The sequence below is a fragment of the Salmo trutta genome, chromosome 2 (genome assembly GCF_901001165.1).
Source record: "Salmo trutta chromosome 2, fSalTru1.1, whole genome shotgun sequence".
Lineage (NCBI taxonomy): Eukaryota > Metazoa > Chordata > Actinopteri > Salmoniformes > Salmonidae > Salmo > Salmo trutta.
The window spans coordinates 68,097,886-68,120,176 of NC_042958.1; the positions used below are offsets into that span (position 1 = coordinate 68,097,886).

The 22,291-nt window shown below is 41.1% G+C and overlaps 1 protein-coding gene across 5 annotated transcripts in view; it reads right to left on the minus strand.

Annotated features, from left to right (window-relative positions):
- kansl1a (KAT8 regulatory NSL complex subunit 1a) overlaps positions 1-22,291 on the minus strand; it is a 57,038-nt gene that overhangs the window by 25,520 nt on the left and 9,227 nt on the right. For all 5 annotated transcript variants that reach the window (XM_029712527.1, XM_029712523.1, XM_029712525.1 and 2 more), the window contains one exon: positions 20,473-21,868. In XM_029712527.1, the coding sequence (XP_029568387.1) occupies positions 20,473-21,800 (1,328 nt within the window). In that variant the 5' untranslated portion in view covers positions 21,801-21,868. The remainder of the gene's footprint in view (positions 1-20,472; positions 21,869-22,291) is intronic.

Below are 22,291 nucleotides of genomic sequence, written 5' to 3' on the forward strand. Positions count from 1 at the left end.
AAGCATCTAAGAAATGCATTGCCATTAATTGGGGGAAAAATGCAGGAAATTAGCTTTAGACACACACATTTTCTCCCTAACTTCAATGGAGATTTGCTCCCATGACTCAAGAGAGCTGGTGAGCTGTGCCACAGAGTTCCTTTGGCTGCGCTCCGCTTGGAAGGGTGGGGAGGGGCGAGAGAGGTTCAGGGGCCGGTGTGTATGACAGTCTGTGTGGCACGGAGGGAGAGCGAAAGTAGCCAAACCAACTCGTGTTGCTGCCATAGGTTGTCCATCATACCATCTGGTTGTGCCCGTCTTGACTGCATCAAATTGTTGTAAAGCTAACTAGCTACAGTATGTTAGTCAGCTAAGTTAGCCTGCTAGCTAAAGTAGCGAGGGTAATTGAGGCGTCAATCTACAACAACTCCATTCATACGAAACAGCCGCCTACCTGTTTGGTTGATCATTGTAGCCTACTCCTTATTTAGCCAACTTAATTCCATAATTTTTATTCCATTTAGCATTGATTAGAAATCTCCCACTTCACTTTCCACACATGGAGCCTCAGACTAATTTTAACGGCCTTTTAAAGCATTCTAGTACAGTTAAATAGTTAACACAGACACACACGGACGCAGCGGTCTAAGGCACTGCATCTCAGTGCAAGAGTCATAACAGTCCCTGGTTCGAATCCAGGCTGTTTCACATCCAGCTATGATTGGGTGTCCCATAGGGTGGTGCACAATTGGCCCGGGCCGTCATTGTAAATAAGAATTTGTTCTTAACTTCTTGGGGCTATGTGGGACGTTAGCGTGCCACCCGTGGCGCACCCTATCAACAGCAGGTGCATTTCAAGAGCGGCAAATTTGAAACCAAATAAATGTCAAAATTCAAATTTCTCAAACATACAACTAACTTACAGCCTTTGAAAGATAAACATCTCCTTAATCTAACCACGTTGTCCGATTTCAAAAAGGATTTACGGGGAAAGCATAAAGTTAGGTTATGTTAGGAGAGTACATTGACAATAGCTGTGTGTAATGTATTGTCGATTCAAAGACAGGCGTCACCAAAACCATAAAATCAGCTAAAATTATGCACTAACCCTTTGCAATCTCCATCAGATGACACTCCTAGGACAATATGATAGAACTAAAAATGCATGCATTGTCTATCAAGTTCATATTTATATCTAAAAACAGCGTTTTACTATGGCGTTGATGTTCATGAAATCGTTTCCCTCCAATACCGGCAGTCAAGTCATGACAACAAAATAATTAATTAATATTAGAAAACATTGGTAAAATATTATATTGTCATTCAAAGAATTATAGATTTACATCTCTTGAACGCAATCGACTTGCCAGATTTAAAATTAACCTTACTGGGAAATCACACTTTGCAATAATCTGAGCACTGCGCCCAGAAAAATACGCATTGCGATACAGACTAACCGCCATGTTGGAGAGATCTAAAATCGAAAATACTATGTAAATAATCCATTACCTTTGATTCTCTTCATCAGATGTCACTTCCAAAGAATCCCAGGTCCATAACGAATGTAGTTTTGTTCAAAAAAGCTCATCATTTATGACCAAAAACCTCCGTGTTGTTAGCACATGATCTAAGCCAGCCGGACTTCACTTCACAAACGGAAAAAATATATTTACGTTCGTTCAAACATGTCAAACGTTGTATCGCATAAATCATTAGGGCCTTTTTTAACCAGAACATGAATAAAATTCAAGGCGGACCATTGGGTTCTATTTTAAAACGTTTCGGAATGAGAGTACCCAACATGAACTCGCACGCCAGGTGTCTAATGGGCCATCACCGTTCCAAGGCTCTTCTTCGGTCAGATCTCACTGTAGAAGACTCAAAACACTTTGTAAAGGCTGGGGACATCTTGTGGAACCAATAGGAAGTGCCAAAACATTCCTCAGCCCCTTTGTTTTTCAATGGTATAGGCTTAAAGTCAATTCAACACATCAGGTATCCACTTCCTGTCAGAATCTGTCTCAGGGTTTTGCCTGCCAAATGAGTTCTGTTATACTCACAGACACCATTCAAACAGTTTGAAACTTTAGGGTGTTTTCTATCCATATATAATAAGTATATGCATATTGTAGTTACTGGGTAGGATTAGTAACCAGATTAAATCGGGTACATTTTTTTATCCAGCCGTGAAAATACTGCCCCCTATACCCTAACAGGTTAACTGACTAGCCTAGTTAAATAAAAGGTCACACACAGCAAAAAGTAATTTTTTTGCTATTTACGCATGTCCCTACTACCAGTAAAACCATCAAAACCTATTTCTTTCACTTACTTGCTGTTTCGTTGTTCATTTGTTCAGTCGTTTCATTCTCAACCATGATTTCTATGGAACGGCATTTGGTTTACATAACCCGGTGCGGTAGCTGGCTGCTTATAACGTTAGCTTTGGGCAACAGGGTTAAGTAGCTGGCTAGCTATTTATTTTCATGAACTGAAGTTCAATTTCAATAGGCGAACAAGTGGCAAACTTGTTAATGCTTACAAGGGTTCTTAAATCATTGCTAAGAATAATGAAAATGACTGCAGTTTCTACTGGTCATTGTTTTCAGGCTGGTTGTATTGGTGCCAGCTAGGTACCAAGCTACAGCTAGCTACCCCAGAAGTTGCGGACTAACAAGTTATGCTTTATTACCAACGCGGTGTTGTAAACACATCGTTCGAGTCTTGGGTTTGCAGACTTTTTTGTACAGCTTTGACAGTACTACTGTATCTTTTTTGACATGCAAAGACCCAAACGACGTTCCATAGTATGGATGTCGTTTAGGTAATAGCAGTGACGCTATTACTGTGTAACTCCGGTAGGGAAACATCTGAAAAATAGCGCACTTGGTAGTGTGTACCGGTGCTCGACCAGTCGGCGAAAGCCAACATCACACACGACAGAGAACGGTTGATTGTCAAGGGCAATGAATTCCATTATCTTGGATTTAACTTGTTAACCTCTTACATCTAGACGTTCCGCTAGCGGAACACCTGCTCCAATAGCCAATGATGGGCGTGGCGCGAATTACAAATTCCTCAAAAATACAAAAACATATATTTTTCAAACATATGACTATTTTACACCATTTTAAAGACAAGACTCTCCTTTATCTAACCACACTGTCCGATTTCAAAAAGGCTTTACAACGAAAGCAAAACATTAGATTATGTCAGCAGAGTACCCAGCCAGAAATAATCAGACACCCATTTTTCAAGCTAGCATATAATGTCACATAAATCCAAACCACAGCTAAATGCAGCACTAACCTTTGATGATCTTCATCAGATGACACTCCTAGGACATTATGTTATACAATACATGCATGTTTTGTTCAATCAAGTTCATATTTATATCAAAAAACATCTTTTTACATTAGCATGTGACGTTCAGAACTAGCATACCCCCCGCAAACATCCGGTGAATTTACTAAAATACTCACGATAAACGTTCACAAAAAACGTATTTATTTTAAGAATTATAGATACAGAACTCTATGCACTCGCTATGTCCGATTTTAAAATAGCTTTTCGGTGAAAGCACATTTTGCAATATTCTGAGTAGATATCATGGCTAGCTATTTTGACACCCACCAAGTTTGGCCCTCACCAAACTCAGATTTACTATAAATAACCGTACCCATCCCTACGGCTAACTAGCAGCATATTATATTTAGCAGCAGATTATATTTTGCGTTTTGATTTTTCATTTCCTTAGATGGTGAATTGGCCCCAAATGAATAAGTGTAATATTTCTACACAAAAAAAAAAACGTTAGCAAATTAATCTCCATTGAACAAAATAAATCTTCAATTTCGGAGCAATATGTACACGTAGCAGCAATAGCCTAATTGTCAACCCAAAATTCATCACAATCATTGGTTTAAATTGGATAGATGAAGCAACTTATTTCATATAGCTCTGTGAATGACTTAAAACACTTTTTCTATTGTGTGACGCAGCGACAATTTTGGTGTGATCAAGTTATCAGCTGGTGCAACCAACAACAACAACACCAAAAAACGTAAATTCTGGAGCAGAGTAGGGTGTGGGCGATATTTCGATAATCATCGTCAATAGACCATACTGACAGCCATCGCTGATGGTGGCAAAATCGTGATGGCTGACGATGGTTTAGCGTATTTGAACTTGACTGGCACCGCACAGTAATGAACAGAGTTGGGCTGTGCTCAGCAGGGCAGCACATGAGTGACATTGAGTAATTCACCTATTCCTATAGCCCATTTCAATTTGATAATAAAAGCAACAGTCAAAGAAGCTCCATGTGTACCAAGTGAAGTGACAGCTCACTAATGAATTTTTTTTACATTTATTTATTTCACCTTTATTTAACCAGGTAGGCCAGTTGAGAACAAGTTCTCATTTACAACTGCGACCTGGCCAAGATAAAGCAAAGCAGTGCGACAAAAACAACAGTTACATATGGGATAAACAAACGTACAGTCAATAACACAAAACTGTATACAGTGTGTGCAAATGAAGTAAGGAGGTAAGGCAATACATAGGCCATAGTGGCAAAGTAACTACAATTTAGCAAATTAACACAAGTGATAGATGTGTAGATGAGGATGTGCAAGTAGAAATACTGTGTGCAAAAGAGCAGAAAAACAGGAACAAATATGGAGATGAGGTAGGTAGTTGGTTGGTTGGATGGGCTGTGTACAGCTGCAGCGATCGGTAAGCTGCTCTGACAGCTGATGCTTAAAGTTAGTGAGGGAGATATAAGACTCCAGCTTCAGTGATTTTTGCAATTTGTTCCAGTCATTGGCAGCAGAGAACTGGAAGGAAAGGTGGCCAAAGGAGGTGTTGGCTTTGGGGATGACCAGTGAAATATACTTGCTGGAGCGCGTGCTACAGGTGGGTGTTGCTATGGTGACCAGTGAGGTGAGATAAGGTGGAGCTTACCTAGCAGAGACTTATAGATGACCTGGAGCCAGCGGGTTTGGCGACGAATATGTAGTGAGGGCCAGCCAACGAGAGCATACAGGTCACAGTGGTGGGTAGTATATGTACAGTGGTGGGTAGTATATGTAAATGAGAATGTGTTCTCAGTCAACTTACCTGGTTAAATAACGGTAAAATAAAAAATAAATAAAAAAATGTGGCTTTGGTGACAAAACGACTAGCACTGTGATAGACTACATCTAATTTGCTAAGTAGAGTGTTGGAGGCTATTTTGTAAATGACATCGCTGAAGTCAAGGATCAGTAGCATAGTCAGAACCGTCCAGAGTGGTGATGCTAGTCGGGCAGGCGGGTGCGGGCAGTGTCGGTTGAAGAGCATGCATTTTGTTTTACTAGCATTTAAGAGCAGTTGGAGGCCATGGAAGTAGTGTTGTATGGCATTGAAGCTCATTTGGAGGTTTGTTAACAGTGTCTAAAGAAGGTCCAGACGTACACAGAATGGTGTCGTCTGCATAGAGGTGGATCAAAGAATCACCCGCAGCAAGAGCGAGATCATTGATATATGCAATACAAGATGGGATTAAAGTTACAGAATTAATATTAAGCAAAATGAAAAAAAGACGAGCAACCACCAGGTAGGCTGTTTATTCTGAATGGAGTTTGGGGGGGGGGGGGGGGGGGGCATGTAGCCTCAATTGACTAGGTAGCTAGCGGACTACTTTAGCTTAGCTAACTTCTCTGGTTTGAGATGGGATGATAAATAACATTAAATTGGCTTGGCTGGCTACTGTGTCTCTCCCTCCCTATCCTGTCCGCTCCAACGCTGCAGCACAACTGGCACGCCTCTCCCTTACTTTGCTCCATGTGCGTGCCACACAGACACCTGTTCCGTACTGAAGCTACCCCCACCATAAATATTAGGAAATATTAGCCTCCACATAGCCACTGACCATGCTTTCAACAACATTCATCTTTTGTTATGATTCGTCCGGTTATCGCATGCGATATACACCAACGGTGCTTATAGCAGTTATTTTTATTTGTGGGTTGGGGGTGATACCGTCAAATATCACTGTTTTACAAGTACATAATCACAGTAGGACAAAGGTTGACATTGCCCATCCTTACTGCAGAGAGAGATTGAGTTTATTGGTAATTCCATCAGACATGGTTAAAACAAGTGTCAGGGAACATCCCTTCTAAAATGAGATATGAACTAAACACCAGTGGTGGAAAAAGTACCCAACTGCCATACTTGAGTAAAAGTAAAGATACCTTAATAGAAAATGACAAGTAAAAGTCACCTAGTAAAATACTACTTGAGTAAAAGCCTAAATGTATTTGATTTTAAATATATATAAGTTTCAAAAGTAAATGTATAAATAATTTCAAATTCCTTATATATTAGGCAAACCAGACAGCACCATTTTCTTTTTTTTCTTTTACAGATAGTCAGGGACACACTCCAACATAATTTACAAATGAAACATTTGTGTTTAGTGAATCCGCCTCGTCAGAGCCAGTACCAGTACGGATGACCAGGGATGTTCTCTTGATAAGTGCGTGACTTGGACCATTTTCCTGGTCTGCTAAGCATTCAAAATGTAACGAGTATTTTGGGTGTCAGGGAAAAAATATGGAATAAAAAAACAAAAACATTTTCTTTAGGAATGTAGTGAAGTAAAAATAAAAAAAATAGTAAAGTAAAGTACAGATACCCCCAAACACTACTTAGAGTACTTTACTCCACTGATTAACACAGTGCTAGCTGAACCCAAAACATCTTTAAAAAAACAAATATTTTCTCACATTGTTATATGATAGGATTATTACACCTACATATTAACATTCATTTTAACATCAAAATATAGTGTGCAATAAGCGCAGCACTAATTCATTAATTAATAACATGAGTACACCTATCCCTATTTTACCATGAGTCCTTAAATGACCAAAGTTAATTATTTTTTCAGTCAGCCATAGGCTGCAGATGGAATAGGGAGCTTATGATTGTGTAATTATGTAAAGTGCACTCAGAAAGTACTCTGACCACTTAACTTTTTCCATATTTTGTTATGTTCAGCCATATTCTAAAATTGATCAAATTGTAAATTGAGGGGGGGGGAAGAGACACAATAACAAAGCAAAACATTTGTATTTATTTTTTAAATACATTCGCAAATTTATAAATCAATAAAAACGGAAATATCTGTCGCATTAAAAACAACGTGTGAGCTCTGTTCCAAATTCTCCCTTCATTTTGTTATACAGTGTTGGGATGGCGACTTGGGAGAAAGATTCCATCTCGCACATATATCTACTGTCCAGCTTGCTTATCATCTTCTTCAAACCGTCTTTGCTGACTGTGTAAATAGGAATCATGTCTAAAGCTATAAAGTAGGGGATGGTTCTTCTTCAAACTATTGAATAAATGTGAGGGAAGAAGCAGAAAAGGACCATCCAATTCTGGTTTATTGATCCCACCACCTACAGAGTTTCTGGCTGCTTCTCACAAAAGCATAGTTTGAAATATGGCAGTTAAGATTAGAATTTTGATTACAATGTGCATAAAGGCTGGAGTTGTTTTAACAAAATAGCCTATCTACATTTTTTCCCCCCAGCTCAGGTTTACTCACGAGGCAATGGCATACAAACGCAGCGTAGGCGTAGCCTTAGGGCTGACCCCAATTAGTCTACTAGTTGATTGTTTGGTCGTTAGGGTGTTGGTCGACCGAGATTGTTTTAGTCGAGCAGTAACAAATATACACACATTTGCACCCATCTCAGTGAACTAATCCATTGCGGAGGCTTAGACTAAAATATAATTTATGCTCGATCCGAAAATGTGGTCGGAGGCTCTATATAGAGGGTGTGAAGCAAATGCGGAGCCTCCAGAGACCAAATCGAGCTCCGTACCGCATAGCCATGCACCTCCCAAATGTTTTAACAATACGGAAGGCTCTGTATAGCGCCACATTGACATGATTGGTTGATGGTAGGTGGGGGCAGTACATCCTGTAGAAAACACAAACTTTCTTCCTTGACAACAGTTCTGCACTCCACCGTGAAGCACAAGAAGTATGAATGCCCCGACTTCTGCTCAGGCCATATCACCGTAAACGCTGCATGGCCAATGCAAATATCGGATTGACCATGCGCCCAGACGGACAATGGACCTCCCTCTCCAGAAAGCACTCCTGACAATTTGTGAACATTCATTGTTTAATAACTTCATTGTGTGAATTGTTTGCGTTTGGTTGTTACTGTATATCAATTCCCCATTACATATATCACAAGTATTACATTTACTGTTAATTCATAATCTACAATGTTTGTTACTTTGGTCACTTCCTTTATTTTAATTCATTCAATATTATTCCAGTCTTCCCATTCTCACTGTCAGAGTGGACACTGTTTGCTGAGTGCACAACCTACACTACACTTGTGAGAAACGAGTTTCATCAATCTAGTCACTGTCTTTTGTTTGGAGCGCTCCTGTTAATGTTAAGTAAGGATGTGCACACATAGAAGTAGGCCTATAGGTTACCCGGCCTGCGAGCAAATGTAGGCATATAAAAAGGTACCCATTTGGGGTTTCTGATAGTATTTCTGATTGGCTTAACGCACCACCACTAAATTTTACATTTACGTCATTTAGCAGACGCTCTTATCCAGAGCGACTTACAAATTGGTGCATTCATCTTATGATATCCAGTGGAACAACCACTTTACAATAGTACATCTATATAAAAAAAATATTTGGGGGGGGGGTAGAAGGATTACTTTATCCTATCCCAGGTATTCCTTAAAGAAGTGGGTTTCAGGTGTCTCCGGAAGGTGGTGATTGACTCCGCTGTCCTCGCGTGTGGAGCTTCTCAAAGTAATGTTTTCACCTCAAAATTAACTGTTTTTATATCCATTGAGAATTACAATATCTCAATGTACTTGAAAAATCTTTCTAGCTCTCTCCCTTTCGATAACCACTCAGCATTAAAGGGAAAAATGTCATGCTCTGATACAATGAAAACATCATAAAAAGTGCATCAAAGCTGGGACCAAGAAGCTGTGTGTCAGTCTCTATCTCAAGGCCATCAGACTGTTAACCTCTCTAGGGCCGGCGGGACGAATTCGTCCCACCTACGTAACAGCCAGTTGAATCCTGTGGCGCGATTTTCAAATACCTTAGAAATGCTATTACTTCAATTTCTCAAACATATGACTATTTTACAGCTATTTAAAGACAAGACTCTCGTTAATCTAACCACACTGTCCAATTTCAAAAATAATTTGTTCTTAACTGACTTGTCTAGTTAACCTGTTAGGGTATAGGGGGCAGTATTTTCACGGCTGGATAAAAAAAATGTACCCGATTTAATCTGGTTACTAATCCTACCCAGTAACTACAATATGCATATACTTATTATATATGGATAGAAAACACCCTAAAGTGTCAAAAACTGTTTGAATGGTGTCTGTGAGTATAACAGAACTCATTTGGCAGGCAAAACCCTGAGACAGATTCTGACAGGAAGTGGATACCTGATGTGTTGAATTGACTTTAAGCCTATACCATTGAAAAACAAAGGGGGTGAGGAATGTTTTGGCACTTCCTATTGCTTCCACAAGATGTCCCCAGCCTTTACAAAGTGTTTTGAGTCTTCTACAGTGAGATCTGACCGAAGAAGAGCCTTGGAACGGTGATGGCCCATTAGACACCTGGCGCCCGAGTTCATGTTGGGTACTCTCATTCCGAAACGTTTTAAAAGAGAACCCAATGGTCCGCCTTGAATTTTATTCATGTTCTGGTTTGACATGTTTGAACGAACGTAAATATATTTTTTCCGTTCGTGAAGTGAAGTCCGGCTGGCTTAGATCATGTGCTAACAACACGGAGGTTTTTGGACATAAATGATGAGCTTTTTTGAACAAAACTACATTCGTTATGGACCTGGGATTCTTTGGAAGTGACATCTGATGAAGAGAATCAAAGGTAATGGATTATTTACATAGTATTTTCGATTTTAGATCTCTCCAACATGGCGGTTAGTCTGTATCGCAATGCGTATTTTTCTGGGCGCAGTGCTCAGATTATTGCAAAGTGTGATTTCCCAGTAAGGTTAATTTTAAATCTGGCAAGTCCATTGCGTTCAAGAGATGTAAATCTATAATTCTTTGAATGACAATATAATATTTTACCAATGTTTTCTAATATTAATTAATTATTTTGTTGTCATGACTTGACTGCCGGTATTGGAGGGAAACGATTTCCTGAACATCAACGCCATAGTAAAACGCTGTTTTTAGATATAAATATGAACTTGATAGAACTAAAAATGCATGCATTGTCTAACATAATGTCCTAGGAGTGTCATCTAATGGAGATTGTAAAAGGTTAGTGCATAATTTTAGCTGATTTTATGGTTTTGGTGACGCCTGTCTTTGAATCGACAATACATTACACACAGCTATTGTCAATGTACTCTCCTAACATAACCTAACTTTATGCTTTCCCCGTAAAACCTTTTTGAAATCGGACAACGTGGTTAGATTAAGGAGATGTTTATCTTTCAAAGGCTGTAAGTTAGTTGTATGTTTGAGAAATTTGAATTTTGACATTTATTTGGTTTCAAATTTGCCGCTCTTGAAATGCACCTGCTGTTGATAGGGTGCGCCACGGGTGGCACGCTAACGTCCCACATAGCCCCAAGAAGTTAAATAAAGGTTACACACACACACACCACACTGACCAAAAGGTTATTTTGTTTGCATTTATTTATGTTCCATTCCCAGCTAAAAATCATCAAAACCTTCAAACCTATTTCTTTCACTTACTTGCTGAGCTGATCGTTGTTCATTTGTTCAGTCGTTGCATTTTCAACCATGATTTATATGGAACGCCGTTTGGGTCTTTGCGTGTCCCAAAAAAATGTACACTATTTGACGTGTCAAATAAGCTTGTTGACCAATCAGGACCTGAATATGACTGCACGTCACATAATTTAATGTGTTTTATACATTTTTTTACGTAGTATAATCAATGTATAATAACTATCTCGTATTTCATGTAACAACGATTCATCGATACGTATGCTATGATGCTGGTAAAGTTGTCTCGCGCACCTACAGTGCTGATCACAAAGCTAGCTAGCTCATGGATGCAAACAATGTTCTTCCCCAGAAATATAGCAAAATGGCATCCGTTTCAGTAGCATGGTGTCATCTAAAATAACCCAAATTTATAAGACAGTTATTTGTTTAATGGTGGTCGGACCCATCTATGTGAAGCTAGCCACAGTAAAGATTAGTCAGAATAGTGGACTTTGCGGTTAGCCTTCAAAATAAAAGTATGGCATAATTCTACTATTTGTATTCATTTGCTTCACTGTCAATAACATACTTTTATTTTGAAGGCGAAACACAAATCCCACAATTGTGCCTAATCCTTATTGTGGCAAGCTTCACAACACATAACCCAGTCCGATCGAGCCTCACTAGCCAGATGAAGCTAGCTGGCTGCTTATAACGTTAGCTTTGGGCAACAAGGTTAAGTAGCTGGCTAGCTATTTATTTTCATGAACTGAAGTTCAATTTCAATCGGCGAACAAGTGGCAACCTTGCTAATACTTACAAGGATTCCTAAATCAATGCTAAGAATAATGAAAATAAGTGCAGTTTCTACTGGTCATTGTTTTCAGGCTGGTTGTATTGGTGCTAGCTAGGTACCAAGCTAAAGCTAGCTAACCCAGAAGTTGCGGTCGAACAAGTTGTGTTTACAATACCGCGTTGGTAATAAAGCATATCGTTCGTGTCCGGGGTTTGCTTGTTTGCAGACTTTTGTTATATACAGCTTTGACAGTGCTACTGTATCTTTTTTGACACGCAAAGACCCAAACGGCATTCCATAATATGCATGTTGTGAAGCAAATAGCAGTGACGCTATTACTGTGTAACGCCGGTAGGGCAACATCTGAAAAATAGCGCACTTGGTAGTGTGTACCAGTGCTCGACCAGTTGGCGAAAGCCAACATCACCCACGACAGAGAACGTTTGATTGTTGATTGTCAAGGGCAATGAATACCATTATCTTGGCTTTAATGGATTTCGCCTTTGAGTTGTCTCGCTGAAATGTTCTTTTTCAAATGATGCTCGACTTGTTGACTGCTCGATCCACACAGCAGACATTGTGTGGGCTAGGTTAGGAATGCTGTGTTGCACGTGTAGCGCAACATTTTACGTGGCGTCATTATGTCATGTACCTACGTTGTATAGGTATGCACGGTAGCTTTGACATTGGCGTTAAACTAGACATCGGCCAAAGCAAATATCGTCCGATTCCAATATATTCCCCCATATATCGCGCATCCCTAATTATTAAAGTGACTAGTGTTCCAATTATTAAAGTGGCCAGTGATTTTCAAGTCTATGTATATAGGGCAGCAGCCTCTAAGGTGCCAGTGATGGCTTTAAGAATATATTAATATTTGGATGAGCAATTGCATAGCGGCATAGACTAAAATACAGAAGAATACAGTGTGTACATATGAGATGAGTAATGCAAAATATGTAAACATTAATAGTGATGCACCGATATTACATTTTTGGCCGATACCGATATCTGATATTTTCCTTGCCGAAGAAAAACGACACCAATATTTAAAATGTCAGCGGCCCACAATTGGCCCAGCGTTGTCCGTTTTCTATCCAAAGCCAATAATTATATGCATATTCTAGTTACTGGGCAGGAGTAGTAACCAGATTAAATCGGGTACATTTTTTATCCGGCCGTGTAAATACTGCCCCCTAGCCCTAACAGGTTAACTTCTTGGGGCTATGTGGGACGTTAGCGTGCCACCCGTGGCGCACCCTATCAACAGCAGGTGCATTTCAAGAGCGGCAAATTTGAAACCAAATAAATGTCAAAATTCAAATTTCTCAAACATACAACTAACTCACAGCCTTTGAAAGATAAACATCTCCTTAATCTAACCACGTTGTCCGATTTCAAAAAGGTTTTACGGGGAAAGCATAAAGTTAGGTTATGTTAGGAGAGTACATTGACAATAGCTGTGTGTAATGCATTGTCGATTCAAAGACAGGCGTCACCAAAACCATAAAATCAGCTAAAATTATGCACTAACCTTTTACAATCTCCATCAGATGACACTCCTAGGACATTATGTTAGACAATGCATGCATTTTTAGTTCTATCAAGTTCATATTTATATCTAAAAACAGCGTTTTACTATGGCGTTGATGTTCAGGAAATCGTTTCCCTCCAATACCGGCAGTCAAGTCATGACAACAAAATAATTAATTAATATTAGAAAACATTGGTAAAATATTATATTGTCATTCAAAGAATTATAGATTTACATCTCTTGAACGCAATGGACTTGCCAGATTTAAAATTAACCTTACTGGGAAATCACACTTTGCAATAATCTGAGCACTGCGCCCAGAAAAATACGCATTGCGATACAGACTAACCGCCATGTTGGAGAGATCTAAAATCGAAAATACTATGTAAATAATCCATTACCTTTGATTCTCTTCATCAGATGTCACTTCCAAAGAATCCCAGGTCCATAACGAATGTAGTTTTGTTCAAAAAAGCTCATCATTTATGTCCAAAAACCTCCGTGTTGTTAGCACATGATCTAAGCCAGCCGGACTTCACTTCACGAACGGAAAAAATATATTTACGTTCGTTCAAACATGTCAAACGTTGTATCGCATAAATCATTAGGGCCTTTTTTAACCAGAACATGAATAAAATTCAAGGCGGACCATTGGGTTCCCTTTTAAAACGTTTCGGAATGAGAGTACCCACCATCAAATCGCGTGCAAGGTGTCTAATGGGCCATCACCGTTCCAAGGCTCTTCTTCAGTCAGATCTCAGAGTAGAAGACTCAAAACACTTTGTAAAGGCTGGGGACATCTTGTGGAAGCAATAGGAAGTGCCAAAACATTCCTCACCCCCTTTGTTTTTCAATGGTATAGGCTTAAAGTCAATTCAACACATCAGGTATCCACTTCCTGTCAGAATCTGTCTCAGGGTTTTGCCTGCCAAATGAGTTCTGTTATACTCACAGACACCATTCAAACAGTTTTAGAAACTTTAGGGTGTTTTCTATCCATATATAATAAGTATATGCATATTGTAGTTACTGGGTAGGATTAGTAACCAGATTAAATCGGGTACATTTTTTTATCCAGCCGTGAAAATACTGCCCCCTATACCCTAACAGGTTAACTCCATTCCTTTAAATGTGTGTATTGTTATGAAATTGTTAGATATTACTGCACTGTTGGAGCTAGAAACACAAGCATTTCGCTACACCAGCAATATCATCTGCCAAACGTGTATGTGACCAATAACATTTGATTTTAAAATTGGCCTAGCCAATTACTTCTTATTAGTACTTAACTTGACTGAAATAGGTTCCAGTACTCAGTTTGGGTGCTGGTACTGTTTATATTTAGGTCCAGGAGTTCCACAATACATTTGAGATAATATTCTATAAGAGGAACAAGAGCTCAAGCAGAAGAAAAGTAGAGGTGCCGGTAGTCAGCTCCAGCCCAAGTCAAGCACTGCTTCTTATCCCCTGCACAAATAGCCTAAAGCTGTCTCTGTCCTGAGCTCACTGGCAAAGGAAAGTCTGAGGGCCCAGAATATTTTATACAATATTGCAAGTTCGCTGGCACAAGCTTCGGGCCGGACCCAAGTTAATACCCTACGTTTCAAGCTCGTTGCACAGGCCATGTATAGCCAAGGTGATTTATAGGCAAATTTTAAATCAGGATATTTTCTACCTGCATGCTGCAATGTTATTTGTTGGCTTTATGTAGGCTATTTTTTTTTTTAAATAGTTGGCAATAGAAGTACTTTTTAGATATGTATCATTTTCATTTAGATATTCATTTTGATTAACCACATGACAATGATTTTGAGATGTGAAGACATAAATTAAATTAAAACCATTACTGACATGCAGATCGGTAGAAATTGTATGATAAATTGGCATTCTACATGAAAAAGGTTACAGACTCCTCATGTAGCCTATTACCGGCAACTTCAGGAGAGTAACGAAAACCCAGCAGGAGCGGGAGAATAGTTGTGTCAGGTTAAGGTTTTCTACTTACCTAGATCTTTGGCACCCTCGAGGCATTTGTCTTATTTCATCAAACAAGTTCAATGTATATAGTTGATTTTATTACGACATATAGGGTGTGTCTATTTGGAAAAATACACATTTAAGCATTTCAACCAATCAATTGGTTGAAAGCTCAAACGACTTTTGGCCAACTAAGAAGATTTTTTTTTGTCAGGACAGCCCTGCATAGCCTAAAGACCTAGTTTATTTTTTTGTATGTACTCATTCAAGTTCACAGCGCAGACCAAACAGAGGTCCATGTACCGAACGGTTCCGTAGAAATACATATACCGTTACAGCCCTAGAAACAAATATACTCAACAAAAGGACAACAGAAATCCCACTTCTGACACCACATGGTAAAAATCAATCACCACGTAATTACCCTTCATAAACTATGCAGGCATGATTGATGCTCAGCACGCCAATCACTACAAATTGACTGTTCGTGAGAGTCATTGGTTTTCAATACACATGAAAAAAGGCACCAAAAAATGGAAATGATGCATTAAACACTAAAGATAGCTTGCCATGTTGCCAGTGGGCTTGAATTGAGCTGTTCACTTGTTGGTTAACTCCTATCTTTAGAGGAAGAGTGAATAAGAGCCTGTGCATGGATCACAGCAGCACTAGGCAGAGGGTGTGGGGTACGAAGAGGATCAAATTCAGTTGGAGAGCTGCAATCATAAAGAGAAGAGGTTATGTAACTCTGGCTGTGGGTTCATGTTGGGGAGGAACTCGCTGGAGCTAAACAAATCCAGATGTGTCGAACAGGATGGGAAACGGTACACAACGGGGGGGATACCAGAAAACTGCACAGTAATGCTGAGCAATAGCATGAGCTGCAAGCCATGGCCTCAGCCAACTTAGTTGACTTGATTATTAGAAAACGTTGTACACATTTGTTTCACTAGGCTCATGTATTCTGAGATAAGTCAGTTAGACCTAATCCAGTTCCTGTTTTAAGTTCCCTAGAATGGATAGAATTTCATCTTCAAGAGCAGAACTGCAACCTCAAACCGATTTAGACACGTTCTATTAGTGATGGGGGGGATATCGTATTGTATCGTTTTGACAATATCAATATTTGTGTGCTAGCTGGCTGTACCAAAACAGCAGTATTTTCCTTTGAAACATGCTCACCATCTTTTTAAATAGGGAGCCAATTTGTTTTGAACACTTGTTTTCTCAAGGCTCTCTTGTTCCTCTGCAGCAGATGTATGGTGACCAATGTGCTTGGAACACCGAATTGCAATTAAATCACAGTATCGAATCGTAATACATTTAGAATCACAATACATATTGTATCGGCGCCTAAGTATCGTGATATTGTATCGAGAGGTCCCAGGCAATTCCCAGCCCTACTTTATATTCACTATTAGGCCTATGTAATGCATGTGATGTAATGAGATTCTTGCCCCACAAACACTGATTTCTCAATATGGGCAGCCCTCAGCCATGTAGGTTATTATGCTAAAATACAAATACACAACCAGGGGACAGGCCTGCTAGTATTCATAAAGAAAACCACTTAAACTGAACCTCTGTTTCTAATTAATACTGGGACATATCATAAGCATGGTAAACAGATGTTCACTTGAACTAAGAGGTATGGGAACTTGTCTCTACAATATAGGTCAATGTGTGACAAGATCCACTGTCAACAAAATGATGTTGTGCCTAATCAGCAGTCCTGGACTGGTTAGTGCGCTTTACCGTTTCAAGAGCAAGGATTATAGGCCAGGCAAATCCTAAATCTGGAATTTCGAAGCCAGTTACATTGCTGATTTCCACTCTTCCCCTCCAATCAAGGACTGATTTAGACCAGGGACACCTGGTGGGTGCAATTAATTATCAGACTTTTTTACCCCGAAACACAACCAAAAACCATGGAGCAGACAGGGCTGGGCGGTATACTGTATTGATGGGACAGGTTTGGGTTATTACTTTACCTTCTATAGCGGTATTTGAATGTTTGGTTTGTTAAATGTGATACGGCGTGTGTAAGATCCATTTTTATAGTTTACTCCGCTACTCGAGTCCTCTCCCCACGCCGCTTTCCCCACAGACCTAGCGCCGCCTCATCCCTCAAGGAGCGCATTTGTTGTTCCTCGACCTCGAGACACTTGCGTTCAGTTAGCATGGCCAATGCAACAATGTTGATGACAATGATGCGGTCTTCACTTTGCTTCTTAATATATATCCACTAGCATTCTATAATTACACAATTCTTTTGTTTCTTTGATCTGCAAATGGATAGTTTATTTTCTTAGGAAGTTGGGCCTAAATGTACCGAGTCAGAGCAAATGTAACGAGCTATATACAGCCTGATAATACCAGTAATGATATAGACCAAAATCAGCATGTTGTTTATGTAACAGTATCTTCTAAATCAAAGAGGAATACGTGAAGCATGAATATGTTAGCCACATGAAGTAGCAAAAAGAACATTCAATGTCGCCAAAGACTATAGGGTCCCCTAGGAAACATCTCAACACTTTGGTTCCTACCCTGTCACAATAACTCCTCCCTGGCATTTTCATTCGCGTCATGTCAAACACTGTATTCAAAGTGCCCACTATTATATTCTAACTACAGAATTAGAATAATCATTCTATTTCCATGATTCCAACAGTTCACACAAGTGTTTGGCTCTAAATCGCAAGTCAAATTGCAACTGCAAAAAAATAAGGCTTAGATTGTTTGCCCATATAGTGCAGCCCTACATGGCAGTGTGGAAATTCTCTCAAGTGAGTGTAGGAAACGCAGAAATTTATGAAAATGCTGAAAATTATTTTTAATTGAATTGAACAGTATGAAACAATCAGAATGGAGGAAGACCCATTGAAATCACTAAGAATGTATGTGTTGCCACCCTAGGGTCACACGCACTACTCAAAGCAAATGTATAACTTTTATTCAAAAAACATCAAATAAATGTATAAAAAAAACATTTGTAATACTACATGATATGATGTTTTGGCCATATCACCCAGCCCTAGGAGCACACAAAAATATGCAGGAAGAGCAACTGTCAAGCAGTGCATCAAAATCATTTGGGTGGGGGTTAGGCTATAGGTCCGTTGTGCTGAAACAAAACCACCACTGAACCCTCACCCTGTAGAAAAGGCTTAGGATATCGGTTTGGGAGATGTCAACCGTTGTCCTATCGTGATTATGTATCCATAAAGCATTGTGATATACTATCGTATTGCCCCCTATTGGCCAACCCACAAAATGTTTCGCAAAATTTAAAAAAAAATTTAAAAAAAAAAAATCAACTGTGCTATAATGCAAAATCTAAATATTGAAGAAAAATTATGTTGTTGAAAGCCTGGGCAGAGGCTAAATGCAAGCAAATGTTTTCTAATATTCATTTCTGGCGAAGGAGCTTCAGGATGGAACAGGTTTGTGTGCGTGTGGTGCGCACGATTGAGCAGTGATAGTCTGATGAGGAACGGGATGTCTTAACGTAGTGACTTAGGTTTTACATTATCGGCTGGACAGAAGCAGTCTAGTCTTCAGAACTGAATAATAATTACTTTATAAAACAGTAAATAAATATTGTTCTCTCTCTCAAAGCTGTGATTGCCAATTCCTAGGCTTCCCTAGGCTAGGCCTAGTAGGAGGATGGGTAATTGGCTATTAGGTTTTCAACCTCGCATGGAGGGTTTCCCCGGCTCGCATAAATACATTATTTCTTAATAAGCAAACTTGATTAAACTTGTCATTAGATTTTTCTATAGGCTATTGTTTGCTCTCATTCCCCTGACTACTTTACGTTTTTAGGATATTCAAACAAATGTAAGGAACCTTGTTACATGAATTATTTGATCGAGAGAAAGCAATGCATAAAACGATGAAAGCTTAGCCTACAGTAGAGCCCAAAGTCGTAGCCTATCAGAGAGAGAAGAACTGTACTGTGCGGCGCCAGTACAGTTCAAATAGGCTAAACCAGGGTTATTCAACTCTTCCCTTACGAGGTCTGGAGCCTGCTGGTTTTCTGCTCTACCCAATAATTGCACCAGCCTGGTCTAAATTAGTCCCTGATTAGAGGAGAACAATAAAAAAATGCAGTGGAACTGGCTTCGATGTCCAGAATTGAGTTTGAAGGGAATAAAGCATTGTCTGGTCACATATTGATGACGTCACAATGCTATCGCACTAAGCTAGTCTACTTCCCATCCCAGGTACAACAAAGCTCTACCCAAACGGCAAACCCTTTAGGATAAAAATCCAATTCATTTGCTATAAATGGGGTTACCAACCAGTCCAAGTAGAACAATTTATCATGTAGTGATGTCTGCACATCACCCTGTTCCCATCCAGACAAAGAATCAGCCATGTCAATCTTTATGCTTGTGCCAGTAACTCAGGCTTCTCTCTGTATGGATACGAAAATATTTAGGCCAAAAGCAACAGGAAGGGGCTGTAAAATAAGTTATCTGCTTTGTTAATCATCTACCAAACAAGTCACCAAGTCCATTAATGCCGTTGACCCAACTGGCAGTCTATTTTCACTCTCAAAAACAGTAAGCAGAAATGAGGCACTCTGGATTGCGCCTCGCGTGGAATACCTTTGAAAGCCCCCACAGAGAAAAACCCATGAGAAAAAGTGGAAATGATACCATTTGCATGAAGTTACATTTCTGCCTTGGTTTTATCGAAATCAAAACATGTATTCTGTATGTGCTCCCTGTTCTCTCTCTGCATATAAACAGTACATTCAGCTCTAGCCTTGGTTGTGGCAGTACACCACTGTGGATGGGGATTTAATAGATTCACACAGTGTACTCAGTCTCTCCAGCATCACACCCACACTACAACACCAGCTCTTCCAAGCAACTGGCGTTATCGCCCCCTTCCTGGAGTTTGACCCTTCCATTCAGGTAGATGGGGCATCTCTAATTGCCATTAGCACCTGTTAGCCCAAATAGAAGATTATGAGCACATCTGCACAGAGCACAGCCTTCTAGGTGAAAGCTGGGGACCCTTTATACCGTGTAGATTAAGATCCCATTATCCTGAGTAGAATAGTTAGGGGAACACCATCTCACCTTCCATCTATGTTAGTCCCACTTTGTCCCCTTCTGCCAGGCAACAAAAATCAAGAAGATTACATGATTTGGTTGACGAAAAGCTCTTTCAGCCTGTGATGCTGCTTGAGCCAAAGAAAAAGGGCATGGTAAGTCCCTTCTGCTCAATACACTGATGGTAACAAGGTGTAAAAAGAGTTTGTTTTTCAAAAGACCCATATGGCCTTTAGCTTGGCACATGAACACTCATCACTCCAGTCTCACCATTTTCTAAACCTTTATAGAATGGAACGTCACTTGGGGTTCTCCTGTCACAACGGTGCGTCCTGTGGTACTTACATTTTGATGTGCCGCTGCTCAATGTCCACTCTGGCCAGCACCTCATCCTCCAGGTCGGTGTCCCCTCCCGAGCTGCTCTCCGTCACGTCCGAGTCGAAGTTGCTCTCAGCCACGTGCAGGTTGGCTGTGCCGCTGAGGTAGAGGCGCTCCAACTCTGTGGGGATGGAGCCGCTCTTCAAGAACCTGCCCAGGCTGTCCCTGGCTCCCAAGGAGTGCCGGCCCGGGCGCCATGTGGCGGTGGTGTCCCCCTTACGCGTTGTGGTGGCGGGAGGCAGCATGCTGAGGGATGAGTCCAGAAAGCCCCCCAGCTGCTGCTTAACGTGGCGCTCCACCTGCTTGGCTTGCACCACCTGCAGCCGCTTGCGTAGCCGCCGCATCCGGCCCTCGATCTCACCCTGGCGGCTGCGGTTGAGCAGAGTGCGCTCCTTCACCTGGGCGTCCAGGCTGCAGAGGGTGGAGGAGGGGGACTGGGGTGCCGGAGAGCAGACTGGGGATCCCTGCTGGCTTCTGCCTGCCCTCTCCCAGTCAGTCACGGGTGGCATCAGCTGATTTGAGGGTGTGTCCGGCTGATTTGATGGTGTATCAGGCGCCACAAAGTGAGCTGGTTGCTGCTGGAGGCCGTTTCCTCCTGCGCTGTGAGAAACCCCCAGGGAATGCTTTTGCTTGACGGGTCCCTTTAAGATGGCGCCCGTGAAGGCCTTGGAGTCCGGTGGAGGCGTTAGGGGCTGAGATTCAGCACTGGCGGAGGGTTTGCTCCTGTTCAACGCCACCACGGAGCCCGCTGCGCCGGACATGGCCAGCTTCTTGGCTAGGCCATTGATGGCCGCTACGGCTTGGCCACCACCGTTGCTGCTCATGAGGCTCTTCAGTTGTCCTCCGGACAGCTCCAAAGTCTGCCGTTTACTCAGCAGGAAGTCTCCCCCGCCGTTGAACAGCGAGCTGGGTAGGATGCCGTGACTCTTCAGCACAGACTGCTTGATGAGGACTCCTTGCAGTTTAATAGACTCCTTGGTGGAGGGGACGGGGGTCACATCGGAGCACAGGTAGGAAGCCACCAGCGGCTGGAGCTTGCCCAGGGTTGAGGCCGAGGACTGCTGATGCTGCTGGGTCGGCTGCTCCTGGTTCCCGCTGCAAAAGTTGTGGGAGTTTTCGTCGGTGGCGGAGACCTTGCATTTGCCGGTGCCGCTGCTGTTGTGGATGAGGATGTTGCTTGTGTTGCCGTTCTCTGCGCTGCCCGGGGAGAGACTGGAGGACTGGGCAGCCAGTTTGAAGCGGATGTGGTGAGCTTCGGCTGGGGCGTCGGTGAGAGCGGGCGCCATCGCAGCCATGCAGTGCAGAGAGACGGACTCCGCGGCCTGCTCCACACCACCCGCTTACTGCCCTGCCAGAGGACAGCCTGAGTGGTCAAGAAGAGACAAAGTCAGACACTAGTACCACACAGTAAAGGTGTGAGATAGACAGCAGACACACCCAATCCTGGTCAGTGACCAACAGACCTGCCTCAAGTAACCACAATAGTGGGCTAACACCTCCTTAAAATGCTACAATGATTAACATAATTTACTCTGACTAAGGCAAATTAAAGATTTTGTGCTTCACTTGATAAATCTAACAAATTATATAAGATAAAAACATTTACTTAGAGAAGTTGAGAAAACAGGGAGTATGTAGTCTGCTTTAAATTGGCCTATTCATTTACAAAAAGCATGCAATAGGAACCTCTAATTGCATATTAAATAGCAACCTTCGTGTTGATAAGCATAGCATACTGCCTAAGACCTAACAGACCATAGTCAGGGTGGTATGTATGATGTTGCCT